The sequence below is a fragment of the Girardinichthys multiradiatus genome, chromosome 22 (assembly GCF_021462225.1).
Source record: "Girardinichthys multiradiatus isolate DD_20200921_A chromosome 22, DD_fGirMul_XY1, whole genome shotgun sequence".
In the NCBI taxonomy this organism is placed as follows: domain Eukaryota; kingdom Metazoa; phylum Chordata; class Actinopteri; order Cyprinodontiformes; family Goodeidae; genus Girardinichthys; species Girardinichthys multiradiatus.
Genome location: NC_061814.1, coordinates 20,881,124 through 20,898,800, shown reverse-complemented (window position 1 = coordinate 20,898,800; position 17,677 = coordinate 20,881,124). Strand labels below are relative to the sequence as shown.

The 17,677-nt window shown below is 39.9% G+C and overlaps 2 protein-coding genes across 2 annotated transcripts; one reads left to right on the top strand and one right to left on the bottom strand.

Annotated features, from left to right (window-relative positions):
- Positions 1–1,791: 1,791 nt before the first annotated feature.
- smndc1 (survival motor neuron domain containing 1) lies at positions 1,792–12,556 on the bottom strand. The gene is made up of 6 exons (XM_047350706.1): positions 12,401–12,556; positions 12,000–12,126; positions 5,674–5,816; positions 5,156–5,314; positions 2,481–2,634; positions 1,792–2,389 (listed from the first exon to the last, which is right to left on the bottom strand). The coding sequence occupies exons 2-6, from the start codon at positions 12,117–12,119 to the stop codon at positions 2,252–2,254; spliced, it is 714 nt and encodes a 237-aa protein (XP_047206662.1). The 5' UTR covers positions 12,120–12,126; positions 12,401–12,556; the 3' UTR covers positions 1,792–2,251.
- Positions 12,557–14,455: 1,899 nt separating this feature from the next.
- On the top strand, positions 14,456–17,228 carry LOC124859459 (alpha-2A adrenergic receptor-like). The gene is made up of 2 exons (XM_047352248.1): positions 14,456–14,579; positions 14,733–17,228. Exon 2 carries the CDS (start codon positions 14,902–14,904, stop codon positions 16,099–16,101), a length of 1,200 nt encoding a protein of 399 aa, XP_047208204.1. The 5' UTR covers positions 14,456–14,579; positions 14,733–14,901; the 3' UTR covers positions 16,102–17,228.
- Positions 17,229–17,677: the final 449 nt, after the last annotated feature.

Sequence of the window (17,677 nt, the reverse complement as noted above, 5' to 3'; positions counted from 1 at the left end):
GCCGACCTGACTGCTGTCCAGAAGGCCACTATTGACACCCTCAAGCAAGAGGGTAAGACACAGAAAGAAATTTCTGAACGAATAGGCTGTTCCCAGAGTGCTGTATCAAGGCACCTCAGTGGGAAGTCTGTGGGAAGGAAAAAGTGTGGCAGAAAACGCTGCACAACGAGAAGAGGTGACCAGACCCTGAGGAAGATTGTGGAGAAGGGGCGATTCCAGACCTTGGGGGACCTGCGGGAGCAGTGGACTGAGTCTGGAGTAGAAACATCCAGAGCCACCGTGCACAGGCGTGTGCAGGAAATGGGCTACAGGTGCCGCATTCCCCAGGTCAAGCCACTTTTGAACCAGAAACAGCGGCAGAAGCGCCTGACCTGGGCTACAGAGAAGCAGCACTGGACTGTTGCTCAGTGGTCCAAAGTACTTTTTTCGGATGAAAGCAAATTCTGCATATCATTCGGAAATCAAGGTGCCAGAGTCTGGAGGAAGACTGGGGAGAAGGAAATGTCAAAATGCCAGAAGTCCAGTGTCAAGTACCCACAGTCAGTGATGGTCTGGGGTGCCGTGTCAGCTGCTGGTGTTGGTCCACTGTGTTTTATCAAGGGCAGGGTCAATGCAGCTAGCTATCAGGAGATTTTGGAGCACTTCATGCTTCCATCTGCTGAAAAGCTTTATGGAGATGAAGATTTCATTTTTCAGCACGACCTGGCACCTGCTCACAGTGCCAAAACCACTGGTAAATGGTTTACTGACCATGGTATCACTGTGCTCAATTGGCCTGCCAACTCTCCTGACCTGAACCCCATAGAGAATCTGTGGGATATTGTGAAGAGAACGTTGAGAGACTCAAGACCCAACACTCTGGATGAGTTAAAGGCCGCTATTGAAGCATCCTGGGCCTCCATAAGACCTCAGCAGTGCCACAGGCTGATTGCCTCCATGCCACGCCGCATTGAAGCAGTCATTTCTGTAAAAGGATTCCCGACCAAGTATTGAGTGCATAACTGTACATGATTATTTGAAGGTTGACGTTTTTTGTATTAAAAACACTTTTCTTTTATTGGTCGGATTAAATATGCTAATTTTGTGAGATAGGAATTTTGGGTTTTCATGAGCTGTATGCCAAAATCATCTGTATTAAGACAATAAAAGACCTGAAATATTTCAGTTAGTGTGCAATTAATCTAAAATATATGAATGTTAAATTTTCATCATTACATTATGGAAAATAATGAACTTTATCACAATATGCTAATTTTTTGAGAAGGACCTGTATATCAAAGTATATTACTGTAAAGTTTAGAGAAAAAAAAAAGTCTGGTGGAAAAAGCCCAACAGTCAACAGGGATTACTGAAGCCTTGAGGGGATTGTGAAGCAAAGACCATTCAAGAGTCGTGGGGAGATTCATAACATGTGGACTACAGTTAAATTCAGAGCTTCAAGAGCAACACAGTTGTATCCAAGACATGGGCTGAAATCCTTGTGTTAAGCCACTCTTGACCAGAGATGTCAAAAGCATCTTTCCTGGGCTAAGGAGAGAAAGGACTGAAACGTAGCTCAGTAATTAGGTTCGCCACGATTTGAACTCGAGATGCTGTAACTCTAACAGTATAGACTCTCTTGTTGTTGGGCATCCCCAAAAAGGCCCTGAAGCTTCATATTTTAGCTTAATTGTACAGCTCCTGAATGAGTGTAAAAGTCTTTGCTGCCATCTACAGGTTCTAAAACCAAAACACAATGAGAAAAAGTATCAAGACGACAGCATTTTTCTAAAAAATGAAAACAAAACCATGTTTATTTCACTGTTTTATATATATATATACAGAAATTAAAATGTCAAGTTAGTCATTCCAAATCCTCAACATAATTAATAATCAGAACCTCTTTCTATTCTTGATGAGAATTTAACAATCCAGCATTGAATGTACACTCCAAATCAAAAGTTAATACACGTCTTAGAAGAGATTTTGCTTCATCCAAAAATAAGTACAAACCTCAAACTGCAGTTTTTCCAGAACATGTTCTCAGACAACAGGAGACCTCGTTCCAGTGATGGAGAAATCACTCGTGTCAATCGTTTTAGTTGAGCCTATATAATATACAAGGAAACTACAGCAATATTTTAAACACTGATGTCCAACCAGTTCCTTTAAAAGCTTTCATAACTTGAGGGACTTTAATCATGTAGAAACACAACAGAAAGCACTATTACGGCTAGTATACAGTGGATTATTATATACAGAATATATTAGATCACTGTGGCATTAGATGTCTGACATTGTACTTGGACGTGTCGTTGTACTGGGTCATAGGTTTGTCTGCAATACCGCACGTTCCCACTCCAACCTTTCCATTTACGCTTTCTGGGGAGGCAAATATGCTCCTCTTTACCTACAAGGAATTAAACAAAACTGATTAACGGATTTCTGTAAAAGAAATTATGACAACACAAAAAACGAAGAAAAGCATTAAAAACTCTTACTTGTCCTTTCTTGTTCTTTGAGTAAGCTTTGTTATTGAACTGTTGCCACTTTGACTTTTGCTCCTCCCTCTCTTGCTCCAACTCCTTCATCCTCTGGACCTTTTTCTGGGCTTTCTTCTTCTTATACTCTCGCTGCTCTGCTATTTGCTCTTTTCTAGAAAACCACCGGATGGAAGAGGGAAAAAAAACTTTTTACACCACAGATCGGAAATTGCAATTTCTGAATTCATTGAAACTAGTGGCAGACCCTGTACACAAATATAATAATATAAACAAAACAGATTAATTACAGTAATATACTATTAAACAAAAACTGTAAAGAACATCTAAACGTTCATTTAGCTATGCAGAGCCAATCCAGAACTATTTTTAAACACCGCTGTCTAAGAATAAATTGTATATACACTACTCAGAGAGTTGAGGGATATTTGGCTTTCGGATGAAATTCATGGATAAGGTAAAATGTTCATGGCTACAGTGATATTATATCATGGATGTAAGGCACTTAAGCAGAAGCATGTAATGGTGATTTCCTCACCATAAAGAATTTATTGAAAGAAAAGCCAATAACCGTGGTGGGTAGAGCACAACAAGATACGTTAATGTCTCAATAATGTGTCATGTGTTTGAGCATCAATTACAGCTTGACGACGACGCTTCGGGCTGTTAAAATGTCAACCTATTGTCTGCTGAGGCATTGCACCCAGCTCTTCTTGTGGGGCGATCAGGTCATTGAGGTTCTGGCGTACAGAGTTACCAGCCTCTAGATGGCGACTTGGTTGATCCATGAGCTTTTCTAGGGGATTCGGGTCTGGAGAAGATGTAGGCCATTCCATTCGAGGTACCCCAGTCTACAGCAGTCGTTCTTTAATGATGCGACCTCAATGAGCTGGAGCTTTGTTTTCCATGAAGATGAAATTAGACCTGTGATCTTCAGGCAGGGCCGCAATGACAAGAGTAATGATGTTAATCAGGTAGTTTGGGCTCCTCACTTTACCATTCACAAACTGTAGGCTGGTTCTGTATTGTCTAGACAACAGTGGCTGATGCATAGCACTGTCCTTGACATCTCTAACATCATCTCTGCTCAATCTGAATTAAATAATCAGAGAACAGCACTGAGGCCCACTGGTCCCTCGTCCAGCGTAAATGCTCACTGGCCCATGGAAGACGATGATGCCTGTGCCTGGCGGTGTGGTCAGATACCCTTGCAGGTCATCTAGCATGCAGACCACAGTGATGTAAATTGTTTCCAATTGTCTGACATGACACTTGGGTGCCTCTCAACTCCAGGTCCATTTAAGGGTGGTGAGAGGCACTCATCATCCGGTTCCGCAGGGCAATGTTCACAATGAAGCAGTCGTCAGTGTGGGATGTGGCAGATGGACCTCCACTTCCATAACTTTCTGTGACTCCTCCAATTTAACCCGGAAGCTGAATATCCCTATATTTTTATGAGTAATGTGTATAAAAGACACCCTTCATGTGTGTGAAATTTATACCATCTCAAGAAAAAGAAAAGCCCCTAGCACGCTGTCAATTTTACCCCGGATTTACACGTCGTCGGTCTCCACTCCACACTTTGCCACCATTCGTTCAAGTACTTATTTGTGGTGGAAGAGCTCTAATCCGCTCCAAGAAGCAAGCGCGTATTGCACAACCAAAGCCAGTCCAAAGAAAGAGGACAAACATATGACATACCGTAAATTTCGGACTATAAGCCGCTACTTTTTTCACACACTTTGAACACTGCGGCCTATACAACGGTGCGACTAATGCATGTTTTTTTTTATGCCGCCAAAAACATTTTGCAACAGATGTGTGTAACGTTTGACACTGGCCGTGTAATGCTCATTTCAGGCTCCAGTTCAAAGTTTTATTGCTCTTTTAAGAGTCTTAATGGTATGGGCACCACCATATTTCTCTGATATTCTGTGCCCCTACACTCCACCCAGAGCATTAAGGTGCACAAATCAATTGTTGTTGGACATCCGTAAATCTAGAGTCAAAACCAAAGAGGACAGAGCCTTGTCAGTGGTGGCGCCTGATCTGTGGAACCACCTGCTTGTGCACATCAGAGCTGAATAAACTGTTAATCATTTTAAGAATATTTTAAAATCCCATCACTATTCCTTGCCTTTAGGTCCAGTTGAGCAGAGAATTTTAATTAATATTCTGTAAATTCTTGTATCTGCTAATAGTTTGTTGTTTTATTAAACTGCAATGAAGGCACTGGTGATTTTTCACTTTGTAAAAGGACTTTGGTCAACTAATGTTTTAGATGTGCTACAAAAACAAAGCCTAGACCTGTGCTCTTCGTCTTATACTGTCCTGATTAACGATGTGAAAGCTACAAGTGTTTTTGACATTTTATTCAAATATTTACACTGAACTTTTTCCAAGTAAAAGAATCTTAATATCCTGTTATGAACAGAGCATACTGCTTCAGTCACTTTGTACCCCCTAAACACAGCCTTTGTCACGCTTGCAGGTCAAGGAGAGGCTAGCCCATCTTTAAAGAAACCTAAAGAAAACAAGCTCTGTGTTTAGAGGTTGTAGGAGACAAAATCATATCTTATTTTTTGGGGGAAGCAAAATTTAAAGTGTCAGTAATGCAGGGCTTTCACAGATTTCAATGTAGAACCATAAACATGACAGAGGAGATTGTTCTTTACCTTGACTTGGATTTTGCACCATCCTCCTCTGATCGTTTCCCTTCCTCCACTGCTTTGAGGTTCTGCAGAGGAATCACTTCAGCGTTCCCGTATTCAATGAACGTAATGGCAGCAGTGCCATTCTCTCGGTCTATCTCCTCAATCTCAGCTTCATAAACCCTGTCAAAAGATCACGTCTGTAAGCAGGTGAGTATGAGCCAAAGACTCAAGGTCTAGTTAATAGGCAATGTTCAGTACTTAGTAATTAACTAATCACTAATGAATTCCATGTCAATTTAATAAACTGCATTTTGTTTTATAAGAAAAAGGTTTCTTTTTAAATGTCTCAACTATGCACTAAATATATACATTCCAAAGACACACGCTCTATAGAACAACATAATCAAATTACATAAGAAGAAAGGAAAACACCAGTAGTATAAACGAAATGCAACTGAATGTCATAATATAGTTTTGAAGATATTTACACTGGCTCAAGGCTTTTAAAATGGTACAACAAAGAAGACGTTAAAACTCACTGGCTATCCTGACTCCACGCAGCCATACATCTGTCACCCACTTTCCAGCTCAGCTTCACAGGAACTGATTCTGAACCACTGGTGCTGGAAGCCCCATCAGCGGGCTGTGAAGTCAGGAGATCTTTAGTCAGATCGATGACTTCCTGCAAAAGAACCAAAAACAAAACAATGTTTACAGGAAGTCAGATGCTCTCATTAGGTTAAGCAATATAATTACTTCCAACTTCCCCCTATTCAAACAGTTCCATATCATCAATCATTTCATGTGTACACAATATTTCAAGTTAATAATACAGTTTATTAAATCTATAGGATTTCAAAAGTAATGGTTTAAAAACTTCTAAATTGTTTAAACCTAAAGGTTAAAGTCTGTTTAATGAGATGCCACAGAAAAAGCTGGATTGCTGGAGTTTTCTGCAGCTGAGCTAAGCATGAAGTAACACAGCGCTGCTCCTTCCTCACCTGTTGCTCTGCTAGTCAGCTAGTTGAAAGACACATACTATACTTTTTTCTCAATTACATGAAAGAAATGTAGATGTTTGGCACTATTTCATAGGCAAAAAAAACCAAAAACAACCTCAAAACAAAGAGCAATCACGACCCCTCACTCTTAACGTAATTACCATCACTGCAAGGCAACAAATAGAATGTCTGCTTTATCGCCAACAGAAGGCCAAAGCAGATAGTTCAACTAATTAAATGGCTAATATCAGTGTGTTATACAGGGGTTGGACAATGAAACTGAAACACCTGGTTTTAGACCACAATAATTTATTAGTATGGTGTAGGGCCTCCTTTTGCGGCCAATATAGCGTCAATTCGTCTTGGGAATGACATATACAAGTCCTGCACAGTGGTCAGAGGGATTTTAAGCCATTCTTCTTGCAGGATAGTGGCCAGGTCACTACGTGATACTGGTGAAGGAAAACGTTTCCTGACTTGCTCCTCCAAAACACCCCAAAGTGGCTCAATAATATTTAGATCTGGTGACTGTGCAGACCATGGGAGATGTTCAACTTCACTTTCATGTTCATCAAACCAATCTTTCACCAGTCTTGCTGTGTGTATTGGTGCATTGTCATCCTGATACACAGCACCGCCTTCAGGATGTTTGAACCATTGGATGCACATGGTCCTCAAGAATGGTTCGGTAGTCCTTGGCAGTGACGCGTCATTCTAGCACAAGTATTGGGCCAAGGGAATGCCATGATATGGCAGCCCAAACCATCACTGATCCACCCCCATGCTTCACTCTGGGCATGCAACAGTCTGGGTGGTACGCTTCTTTGGGGCTTCTCCACACCGCAACTCTCCCTGATGTGGGGAAAACAGTAAAGGTGGACTCATCAGAGAACAATACATGTTTCACATTGTCCACAGCCCAAGATTTGTGCTCCTTGCACCATTGAAACCAACGTTTGGCATTGGTATGAGTGACCAAAGGTTTGGCCATAGCAGCCCGGCCGTGTACAGGTGCTTCTCAAAATATTAGCATATTGTGATAAAGTTCATTATTTTCCATAATGTCATGATGAAAATTTAACATTCATATATTTTAGATTCATTGCACACTAACTGAAATATTTCAGGTCTTTTATTGTCTTAATACGGATGATTTTGACATACAGCTCATGAAAACCCAAAATTCCTATCTCACAAAATTAGCATATCATTAAAAGGGTCTCTAAACGAGCTATGAACCTAATCATCTGAATCAACGAGTTAACTCTAAACACCTGCAAAAGATTCCTGAGGCCTTTAAAACTCCCAGCCTGGTTCATCACTCAAAACCCCAATCATGGGTAAGACTGCCGACCTGACTGCTGTCCAGAAGGCCACTATTGACACCCTCAAGCAAGAGGGTAAGACACAGAAATAAATTTCTGAACGAATAGGCTGTTCCCAGAGTGCTGTATCAAGGCACCTCAGTGGGAAGTCTGTGAGAAGGAAAAAGTGTGGCAGAAAACGCTGCACAACGAGAAGAGGTGACCGGACCCTGAGGAAGATTGTGGAGAAGGGCCGATTCCAGACCTTCTGGGACCTGCGGAAGCAGTGGACTGAGTCTGGAGTAGAAACATCCAGAGCCACCACAGGCGTGTGCAGGAAATGGGCTACAGCTGCCGCATTCCCCAGACCTGGGCTACAGAGAAGCAGCACTGGACTGTTGCTCAGTGGTCCAAAGTACTTTTTTCCGATGAAAGCAAATTCTGCATGTCATTCGGAAATCAAGGTGCCAGAGTCTGGAGGAAGACTGGGGAGAAGGAAATGCCAAAATGCCAGAAGTCCAGTGTCAAGTACCCACAGTCAGTGATGGTCTGGGGTGCCGTGTCAGCTGCTGGTGTTGGTCCACTGTGTTTTATCAAGGGCAGGGTCAATGTAGCTAGCTATCAGGAGATTTTGGAGCACTTCATGCTTCCATCTACTGAAAAGCTTTATGGAGATGAAGATTTCATTTTTCAGCACGACCTGGCACCTGCTCACAGTGCCAAAACCACTGGTAAATGGTTTACTGACCATGGTATCACTGTGCTCAATTGGCCTGCCAACTCTCCTGACCTGAACCCCATAGAGAATCTGTGGGATATTGTGAAGAGAACGTTGAGAGACTCAAGACCCAACACTCTGGATGAGCTAAAGGCCGATATTGAAGCATCCAGGGCCTCCATAAGACCTCAGCAGTGCCACAGGCTGATTGCCTCCATGCCACGCCGCATTGAAGCAGTCATTTCTGCAAAAGGATTCCCGACCAAGTATTGAGTGCATAACTGTACATGATTATTTGAAGGTTGACGTTTTTTGTATTAAAAACACTTTTCTTTTATTGGTCGGATGAAATATGCTAATTTTGTGAGATAGAAATTTTGGGTTTTCATGAGCTGTATGCCAAAATCATCCATATTAAGACAATAAAAGACCTGATATATTTCAGTTAGTGTGCAATGAATCTAAAATATATGAATGTTCAATTTTCATGATGACATTATGGAAAATAATGAACTTTATCACAATATGCTAATATTTTGAGAAGCACCTGTATATTGACCCTGTGGAGCTCCTGACGGACAGTTCTGGTGGAAACAGGAGAGATGAGGTGCACATTTAATTCTGCCGTGATGTGGGCAGCCGTGGTTTTATGTTTTTTGGATACAATCCGGGTTAGCACCTGAACATCCCTTTCAGACAGCTTCCTCTTGCGTCCACAGTTAATCCTGTTGGATGTGGTTCGTCCTTCTTGGTGGTATGCTGACATTACCCTGGATGCCGTGGCTCTTGATACATCACAAAGACTTGTTGTCTTGGTCACAGATGCGCCAGCAAGACGTGCACCAACAATTTGTCCTCTTTTGAACTCTGGTATGTCACCCATAATGTTGTGTGCATTTCAATATTTTGAGTAAAACTGTGATCTTACCCTGCTAATTGAACCTTCACACTCTGCTCTTACTGGTGCAATGTGCAATCAATGAAGACTGGCTACCAGGCTGGTCCAATTTAGCCATGAAACCTCCCTCACTAAAATGACAGGTGTTTCAGTTTCATTGTCCAACCCCTGTAGTTGTGAGACTCTATAACAAGCTGAACAGCTAAAAGGAATGATATTCTGCACAATAAGGAATATTTCTTATCTGATCTAGCTCAAATGGAAAGAAATTATATTCCGAACAAGAGGGATGGCTTATGCCGATCCACAATCAGGACCCCGTCCATGTAGACACTTGTTCCTATCGTCTCACTCTGATTAGGACAAACTAACCTGACTGAGCATGTACTGTATATGACACGCTCCCACCCTTAGTGGCAAAACGTAAACTTGTTCCTCCCGCTCTCTCATCCTCTAACGCAGGAACAGCAACATCATGTGTTGCCAAGCCTGTATCTTAATTATGGAAAGCAATAATGCCTTAATCGCTCTCAGAACCTGGCATGGGGCCATTCCGGAGACGCAAAACAAACACATTTCCTCGTTTGTTGTTTTTTTTTTTTAGCACAGGTGGAAGTAGTACTTCTTCCGCAATAGTTCTAAGTTTCGAAACTCTGCGCATGTCAGAGTGCTCATATTCTAAAATAAGAGTGGTGCATGTAAACACAAGTCATGACCTGAATATTGGAGGATTATTAGATTTGATGCCCATATTAACGGTGTATTCGGTTTCGTTTTTTTTGTACAATCTGAATAAATTTGAATCAGATTAAGAAAATTTTGCGCATGTAAACATAGCTAATGAAAAACAAAAGGTGACCTGCTGCAGATAAATAAGTGCTCTGCTATAGTAATTTTTATAATAACCAATAATTATCATCAGATTATGCAAGCAGTAAACATAATTATAATTATACACATAACTGGTGTTTTTCTGTTAGAAATAAAAGCAGTTAGATAATGTCACATATTTTTGTAGATTTTCAATTCATTCGGATTTCCTGAACTGTACTAATTTCTGTCTTGGAAACTATTCATGTTTGTGGCTCACAAGACTTCAGTCGCAAACTTACCTTATTTTCAAACTTCTAAAAAAAATATTTCTGACACCTAACATGTAAAAAGCACAGTGGCGCAGTTGGTAGCAGCAAGAACGTCGGTCCTGGGTTCAACTCCTGGCCGGGGGTCTTTCTGCATGGAGTTTGCATGTTTTCCCCATGCATGTGTGGGTTCTCACCAGGTACTCCTGCTTCCTCCCACACTCCAAAAAAATTACTGTTAGGTTAATTGGTCTCTCTAAATCGCCCTTAGGTGTGAGTGAGCGTGTGCATGGTTGTTTGTCCTGTGTGTCTCTGTGTTGCCCTGCGATGGACTGGCGACCTGTCCAGAGTGTATTCTGCCTCTTGCCCGTAGACTGCTGGAGATAGGCACCAGCTTCCCTGCGACCCACTATTGAAGAAGCGGTAGAAAATGACTGACTGACATGTAAACATGATATTTGTATTGGGGCTCTATGATATATATCACTAATACATAAAAATTATAGTAAAACTGCATGGAATAAAAATGTGGCAAATAACTGCTTAGACTGCAATTAATATGTTCCATACACGGAGGCTCTCTATGCCAGTATAATGTTTGGTGATGTCTGCTGCTAAATGGAACAGAAATAATCTTAGCAGGGCATTAAGATGTCCTGGTAAAGTCATTAAGAAACTACAACTACATTGTTTATTTGCCAAAACAGCAGATGAAGCCAGATGCAACAATTTCAACAAAATTAATTGAGAGGGAAATAATGAATTTTATATTTTTCCTCAGCTAAATATACTACATACTATCTGGGGTCTACGCTTAATTAGAATCTAAAGCAGAAAGACTGCTTCGTTATCAGAATCAGATTTCAGCTTTATTGCCAAGTTTGTGACACAAACAAGGAATGTGACTCCACAACACGTTGCTCTCAGTAAAGATTTGTCCCCCCCATATAAATGTAAATAAAAAATATCTTTAAAAACGTACATATATACACAAGTGACTTTACAGAGAAGATAATGTGAGATCAGTCCAAGTATGCATGGTGTGGTTCTGGAACTCTGACGGTAAAGAGTCCATTAGAGTAACAGCCTAGGGGAAGAAGACACTGTGCAGCCCTAATTTTGTTGTCCATGTGGTTTTTTTTAGAACAACACAAAACAGGAAAGTTATGATACACAACATTTTCTCAAAGTAAGACACAAAATGGATGTTTTACACCAAGCAAAAATGCCCAAAGTAGCAAATGGTTTGTAAAAGTATTCAATCCAGGGTTCCTACACATTTTCACAACATAATACAGTGTTCAACACTGAAATAACCAGAGTTGTCTGGTGTTTTTTTGTCTCTGTTTATGGCAGCTACATCTATTTAGATTAGCTAAATCTCCAAAATCCACAGACAATGAAAAAGAAAAGGATGAAGACAGGATGAAAGATGAAAAGGTGGGAAGGAAGGATGACAGGATGGAAAGAAAGTAAGAATAAAGGAAATAAGGATTGATGGATAATAAACAGATGGAAGAATTTGTGGACAAACAGAAGAATTGGGTGGATTAAAGAGTACATACATAAATGGATGGATGGATTTATTGGAAATGTTCCATTTCTTTCAAATGATGACTGACAGACACGTTTTAATTCTTTGCTACATCGCTTCCATCACTATGAAAAGCTATGGTGTCCTCTTGTGTTGATGACACCTACTACAGATAAAGATTGTTCAGCCTCCTTGTGCCACTACAACCATAAAACCCGGACGAGACAGCATATCAACAAACATGATGTCCGAATCTCTTTGTAGTGATGTAAAAAACTTTTAACAGTTAACACTTTTCAGGAAGCCAGTCGGATGAAATAAGGACACAAACCTGCAAGTCCTTCTGAAGTTTTAGGAGGTCTTCATTATCTGGGTCAGTTGATAAGGCAACTTCTACTTGCTGTAGCTGTGCCTTGTAGCTGCTCAACTGTTTCACCAGCTCCTCAGACATTTGTGCGCTAAAACAAAACAAAATGCGACGTTAACCTGTTTTCGTCTAGCTGGCGGATTGTGTATTATAAATCACATTCAAGACTTTTTTTAAAATACCGCTTTACGAAAACCTACATAACACGTTGAAGTATGCGTCAACTAAAACATGAACGTTAGCACAGAGCTAACACAGTTAGCAAGGCCTTTTCCTCGACGTACGTCTAACATAAGGAGGCTAACGCTAGCTAAGAGCCATAGAGAAAAAACAGCAACAAAAAGATGGGTTGTGTGTGGTGTTACCTTTGTTCCAATACGCTCGCCTAATAAATTGTAAATAAATTAGATTCAAAGTCAAATATTTCTCCTAAAGCCGAAGATTTAATTTTTGTAACGTGCTCTTCTTCCTTCTGTATGTTGAATAGCACACCGGAAACCCGTAAAAAAAAAAAAGAAAATCCCGGGCGATAATACACTGTTCAAGAGGCACACCAGCGCCCCGCCCCGCCCCTATCGGCTGGTCATCGCATCTTCAGTCTCGCTTTGATTTTGGACTGAAAAAACTTTTCTCGTAACTGCATGAAAAAAAAAAAAACATGGTTCATAAGCTGCGATACATACTCAAAGACACATTCCAATAAGATAACGTTGTTTCTTTATAGCTTTGCACTCTTTAAACATGTTAAAGTGTTGAAGTATAAAGTCGTATTTAACTTGCCACACCCCTTACAAAATGGCAGAGATGACTGCATGTAGATGGCTGTGTAAGTGGTCAAAAGTAAAACCCCCACATTTCCGCTACACTTTTAGCTGAAACACAGTGCCTTCCAAAAGAAATTACATCATTATAACATCTGTTACGTTACAACCACAAACTTTAATGTAATTTATTATGATTTTATGTGATAGACCAAAAAAAGTAAAACATAATTGTGAAGAATTGAAAATGATACATGATGGCAGCATCATGCTGTGGGGACGGTTTCTTTCAGCAGATACCTCGAAGCTGGTCATAGCTGATGTTCACATGGATGGAACTAAATACAAGGTAATCCAGAAGGAAAACCTGTTACGGACTGCAAAAGACTTGAGATTGTGGTAAAGGTTTACATTCCAGGAGAACAATGACAGTAAACATACTACCAGAGCTACAATGAAATAGTTCAGATCAAAGCACATTTACTTGTTAGAATGGCCCAGTCAAAGTTCTCCAACTGAAACACTTGAAAAATACTATTCACAGCCACTTTGCCCCAAATCTGACTGAGCTTGGAAGGAAGAATAAGTAATATTTTCAGTCTGTAAATGAGAGAAGCTGCTAGAAATATTATGCAAAAGGCATGTAGCTATAACTGCAGCAAAAGATGATTTGACAGAGTATTGAATCGAGCGATAGGCCTACTCAACATAAGTGCACACCACACTTTTCAGAATATTATTAGAAAAGTGAATTACCATGTGTAATTTTCCTCCCACTTCACAAATATCAATTAGTTGGTGTTGGTCTATCACATAAAATCCTAATCAGAGACAGTGGAGTTTGTAGCTGTAAAGTGACAGTGTAGAAAAATCCTACAAGAGTAAATACTTATGCAAGACACTGCATTGCAGTAAGGCTGGGACAACAATAGCTTCACTCACCCAGAATGTCACCCATCAGTCCAGACTACGACACAGAGGTGTTGCATATTACCAAATAAATGAAAATGAACCACATTTTATGTAAAACGATGTGCAGCAAAAAATAAGCAAAGTTACATAATTTCCAAGAAACCGTAGAAAAAATATTTAATCAGATGGGAAGCACAAGAATAACAATGATCCTTAAAATCTTAATCGAAATAATCCCATTTGTACATTCTTTAATTGGACATAAATAATCATTTTAAAATATGATAAAAGTCATACCTGACTTACTTGATTAAAGCTTAGTATATTATTTAATAAAACTAATTTATTTTGATTAATGTAGTCCTGCCCTAAAAACCAGATTACATTCATCTGAGTGAGATTGCATGTCAATAGACCTGCTATTAGTGAAAGACTTAATAACCCCCATCCTCTCTCCAAAGACAGCCATTATTTCCAATTATTTTTCTTTCAAGATATATGATTGGCTCATGACACAGAACCACAAAACGATACAGAGTGTACTCATACAACACTAATCTAATAGTGCACATAAATTGCTCCTATAAATCAACAACATAATTATCCTCCAAATCAACCAATGATTTAGGCTTCTGGACGCAGCACAGAATCCCTTTTGAACTCTCCAGAAGCTGAACTCCGCCCATTCCTGATCTCACTGAAGTGGAGGCAGTATCGCAGATCTATAGTGTCAGATGAAGCCCATTTAAAACACCCACCTCACTTCAACTGCAACAGATGAAAAGACCTCCCTGGCCCAGAACTTAAAGGAAAATGGGTGATATATGACACAGCTTCCAGTGGATTAAGATGTGCATTTTTATACTTACAGGTAGGTGAATGCATATTTCTTACTTTTATTATCAGCATTGAGTTATAACAAAATAATTAATATAACTGGACTGCATTGAATCAATTTTAACAGCTTTTTTTGTCTTTTAATCCAACAAAAATATTTTTTTTGCTCATCCTTTTTACTCTCAAGGAGGAATAAAACCCTTTACTCCTTCAGAAATCTCGGGAAAATGAAGAGACCGTTGTCTGTTGCTGTGATATTGAAGGGAATCCCTGAATAGGCAGTGGGAGTTCACGGTTCCACTCTGCTTGCAGTGAGCACAATTCAGACCTTATTTTGGACACTACGACTCGTCCTTATGGGCTGTCTCAACCTCACCAGCAGAAATGAGACTTTACCTGGCAAACAGCCTTTTACTGTGCAGACATCGGTGATGCTCACCATCCTGGTGGGCATACTCATTTTACTAACTGTGTTTGGAAACATCATGGTAGTGATTGCAGTGAGCACAAGCCGAGCCCTGAAGGCATCCCAGAACTTGTTTTTACTCTCTCTGGCATGTGCAGACATTCTGGTTTCCACTTTAGTGATGCCCTTCTCCTTAGCAAAGGAACTCATGGGCTACTGGTACTTTGGTACAGTGTGGTGTGAAATCCACCTAGCTTTGGATGTTCTATTTTGCACTTCATCCATTGTTCACCTGTGTGCCATTAGCTTGGACAGGTACTGGTCTGTGACTAAAGCCATCGAGTACAACCTGAAGCGGACGCCTCACAGGATTAAATGCACAATCTGTTTGGTTTGGCTGCTTGCAGCCTTAATTTCATTCCCTTCGCTTATAACGGTGACAAAGAAGGAGGGCGGAAGGGACAATCTTGTGTGCAAGATCAATGAGGTGAAATGGTATATCATATTCTCAAGCACTGCATCCTTCTTTGCACCCTGTGTCATTATGATAATGGTGTATATCCGGATCTACCAGGTTGCTAAGAAAAGAACAAGAACCTCACCAGGAGAGAGGCAAAAAGAGAATAGTAACTTAGAGAACATAAAATTTGGTATGGACCCCCAAGAAAAACAGAAAAAAGACAGAGATGAACTGAAAGATGGAGAAGAGGTCTGTGGATTGGATGTGGAGGAAGAACCATCCTCTTCTGATGGGAATGAAATAAATCTATGTTCCTTGAGGAAAAAGAGGAGTGGGAGAACTTCCAAAGTGACTCAGGTGAAACCTAAAGAAACTTGTCCAAAGGTGGAGGATCTGTCCACTGTGAGATCGAGCAAGTGGAAGGGAAGGCAGTACAGAGAGAGGCGCTTCACCTTCGTCCTGGCTGTGGTCATGGGAGTGTTTGTTTTATGCTGGTTCCCCTTTTTTTTCACATACTCGCTCACCGCCGTGTGTGACACCTGCTGCGTCCCAGAGACACTGTTTAAAACCTTCTTCTGGTTCGGTTACTGCAACAGCTCACTAAATCCTGTTATATACACCATTTTCAATAAAGATTTCAGGAAGTCATTTAAAAAAATCCTTTGCAAAAGGAACACAGGAGGTTTGTAATTTTTAACATGTGCATTATGCTTTTTTTTGCAGCATGCTAGTTTTAGAGACTTTATATTGTATTATGGACAACTTTTTTTTCCATTGTTTTAACTTTTTTAACAGTCAGCCATGTTAATCAAACAACTATATGTTCATGTTTATGATTATTATAATAATGCCATAAAGACTCATAGTTCAAATTCAAACTGACAGGGCTTTATCAAATGTGTATTTTACATGATTCTGGGAGAACACATTATATTTGCAATATGTTACAAAGTATAAATCTCCTTAAATGTCAAAGTTTGTAAAAAAGCATAGCCGGGGAGACTATTTATTGCTGAAAACTGAATAATACCTTCTGCAGCAGCAGTCATTCAGCAAGAGAAATTAAATGCCAAAATGATGCAAGATAGAACCCAAACAGACCTGTTACAGATACTGTTACAGCTGCCTTTTCGGAGGTAGCCAAGATTGTACGGGGACCTAATTATTTTCAGTTAAGCCCCCCCGGCTGCCACCACACCAGTAATCTCTTTTAAATTGTCCAACTTTGATTTTTCGCATGTTTTGCATTTAATATCCTTGGTTTCACTGCTGACTAGCAAGCCAACAATTACATTGACAATATCACAGAATGTGTTGTACTTGACCCTCACATTATTTGCTACATATTTTTAAATAAATAAACAGCTGTAAGTAAAGCGGCTCACGAAAATATTCACACTGCCTGAAAAGTTTCACATTACAAAAAAAACTTTGGTGTACTTTATTGGAATTTTATGCCATAGCCCACCACAAAGTAGTGCATGATTGAGAAATAAAAGGAGAAAAAATAAAAATAAAAGTCTTAAAATGTGTGATGTGTATTTGTATTCAAAGTTTGCTTTTCCTCAGGCCTGTTCTGCACCTTGCATTTATTCAAGCAACTGTTAGGGATTTTGCATTACCACAAACCTTTTTTTCTATAAAAACAACTGCTGGAAGAAACTACTTGGAATGGTGTATTTCCATTATTATTGCCTATTTCCATGTTTCTTTCCAAATGTTTTCCCCCTTTAACTGTAGGAAGTTGATTTCTTCTGGTTTTAGTGCACATGAATTTGGAAATTTCAACCACGACTGCTGTAAGGTGTTAAAGTGCAAATAGGCTTCAAATATTTAAAAGGTTGTTTTTAATTCTCTGTTGTTATGATTATCTGTGGTTGTGCATGAAAAGAACATGGCTGCTTGTTCTGATGTTTAAAACCAATAAATGGGTTTTTGTCTTCTTCATTTGATGTGACTGTACTTTTATAATTAGGCATTTTCAAATGAGCAGAGAAAGAGAAATGATTAGCTGCAGTTATCTGTTGTATGATATGCTATGATTATGGCAGCCAGGTAATCTCTTCACTGTGAGATTGAGAAAAGAAGCAACATTGTAAATTTTCTAAAAACTATTGTGCATGTCTTTTAACAGCTGTACAAACAACTGTATCCCCCTGAAAGCAATGTGTACAAAAGAGGACATTATCTCCACCCCACCAGCTAGCTCACTCCCTCATAACAAGCCCAAGAACAAGACGATTATACGAACTGAAAATTATCCCTG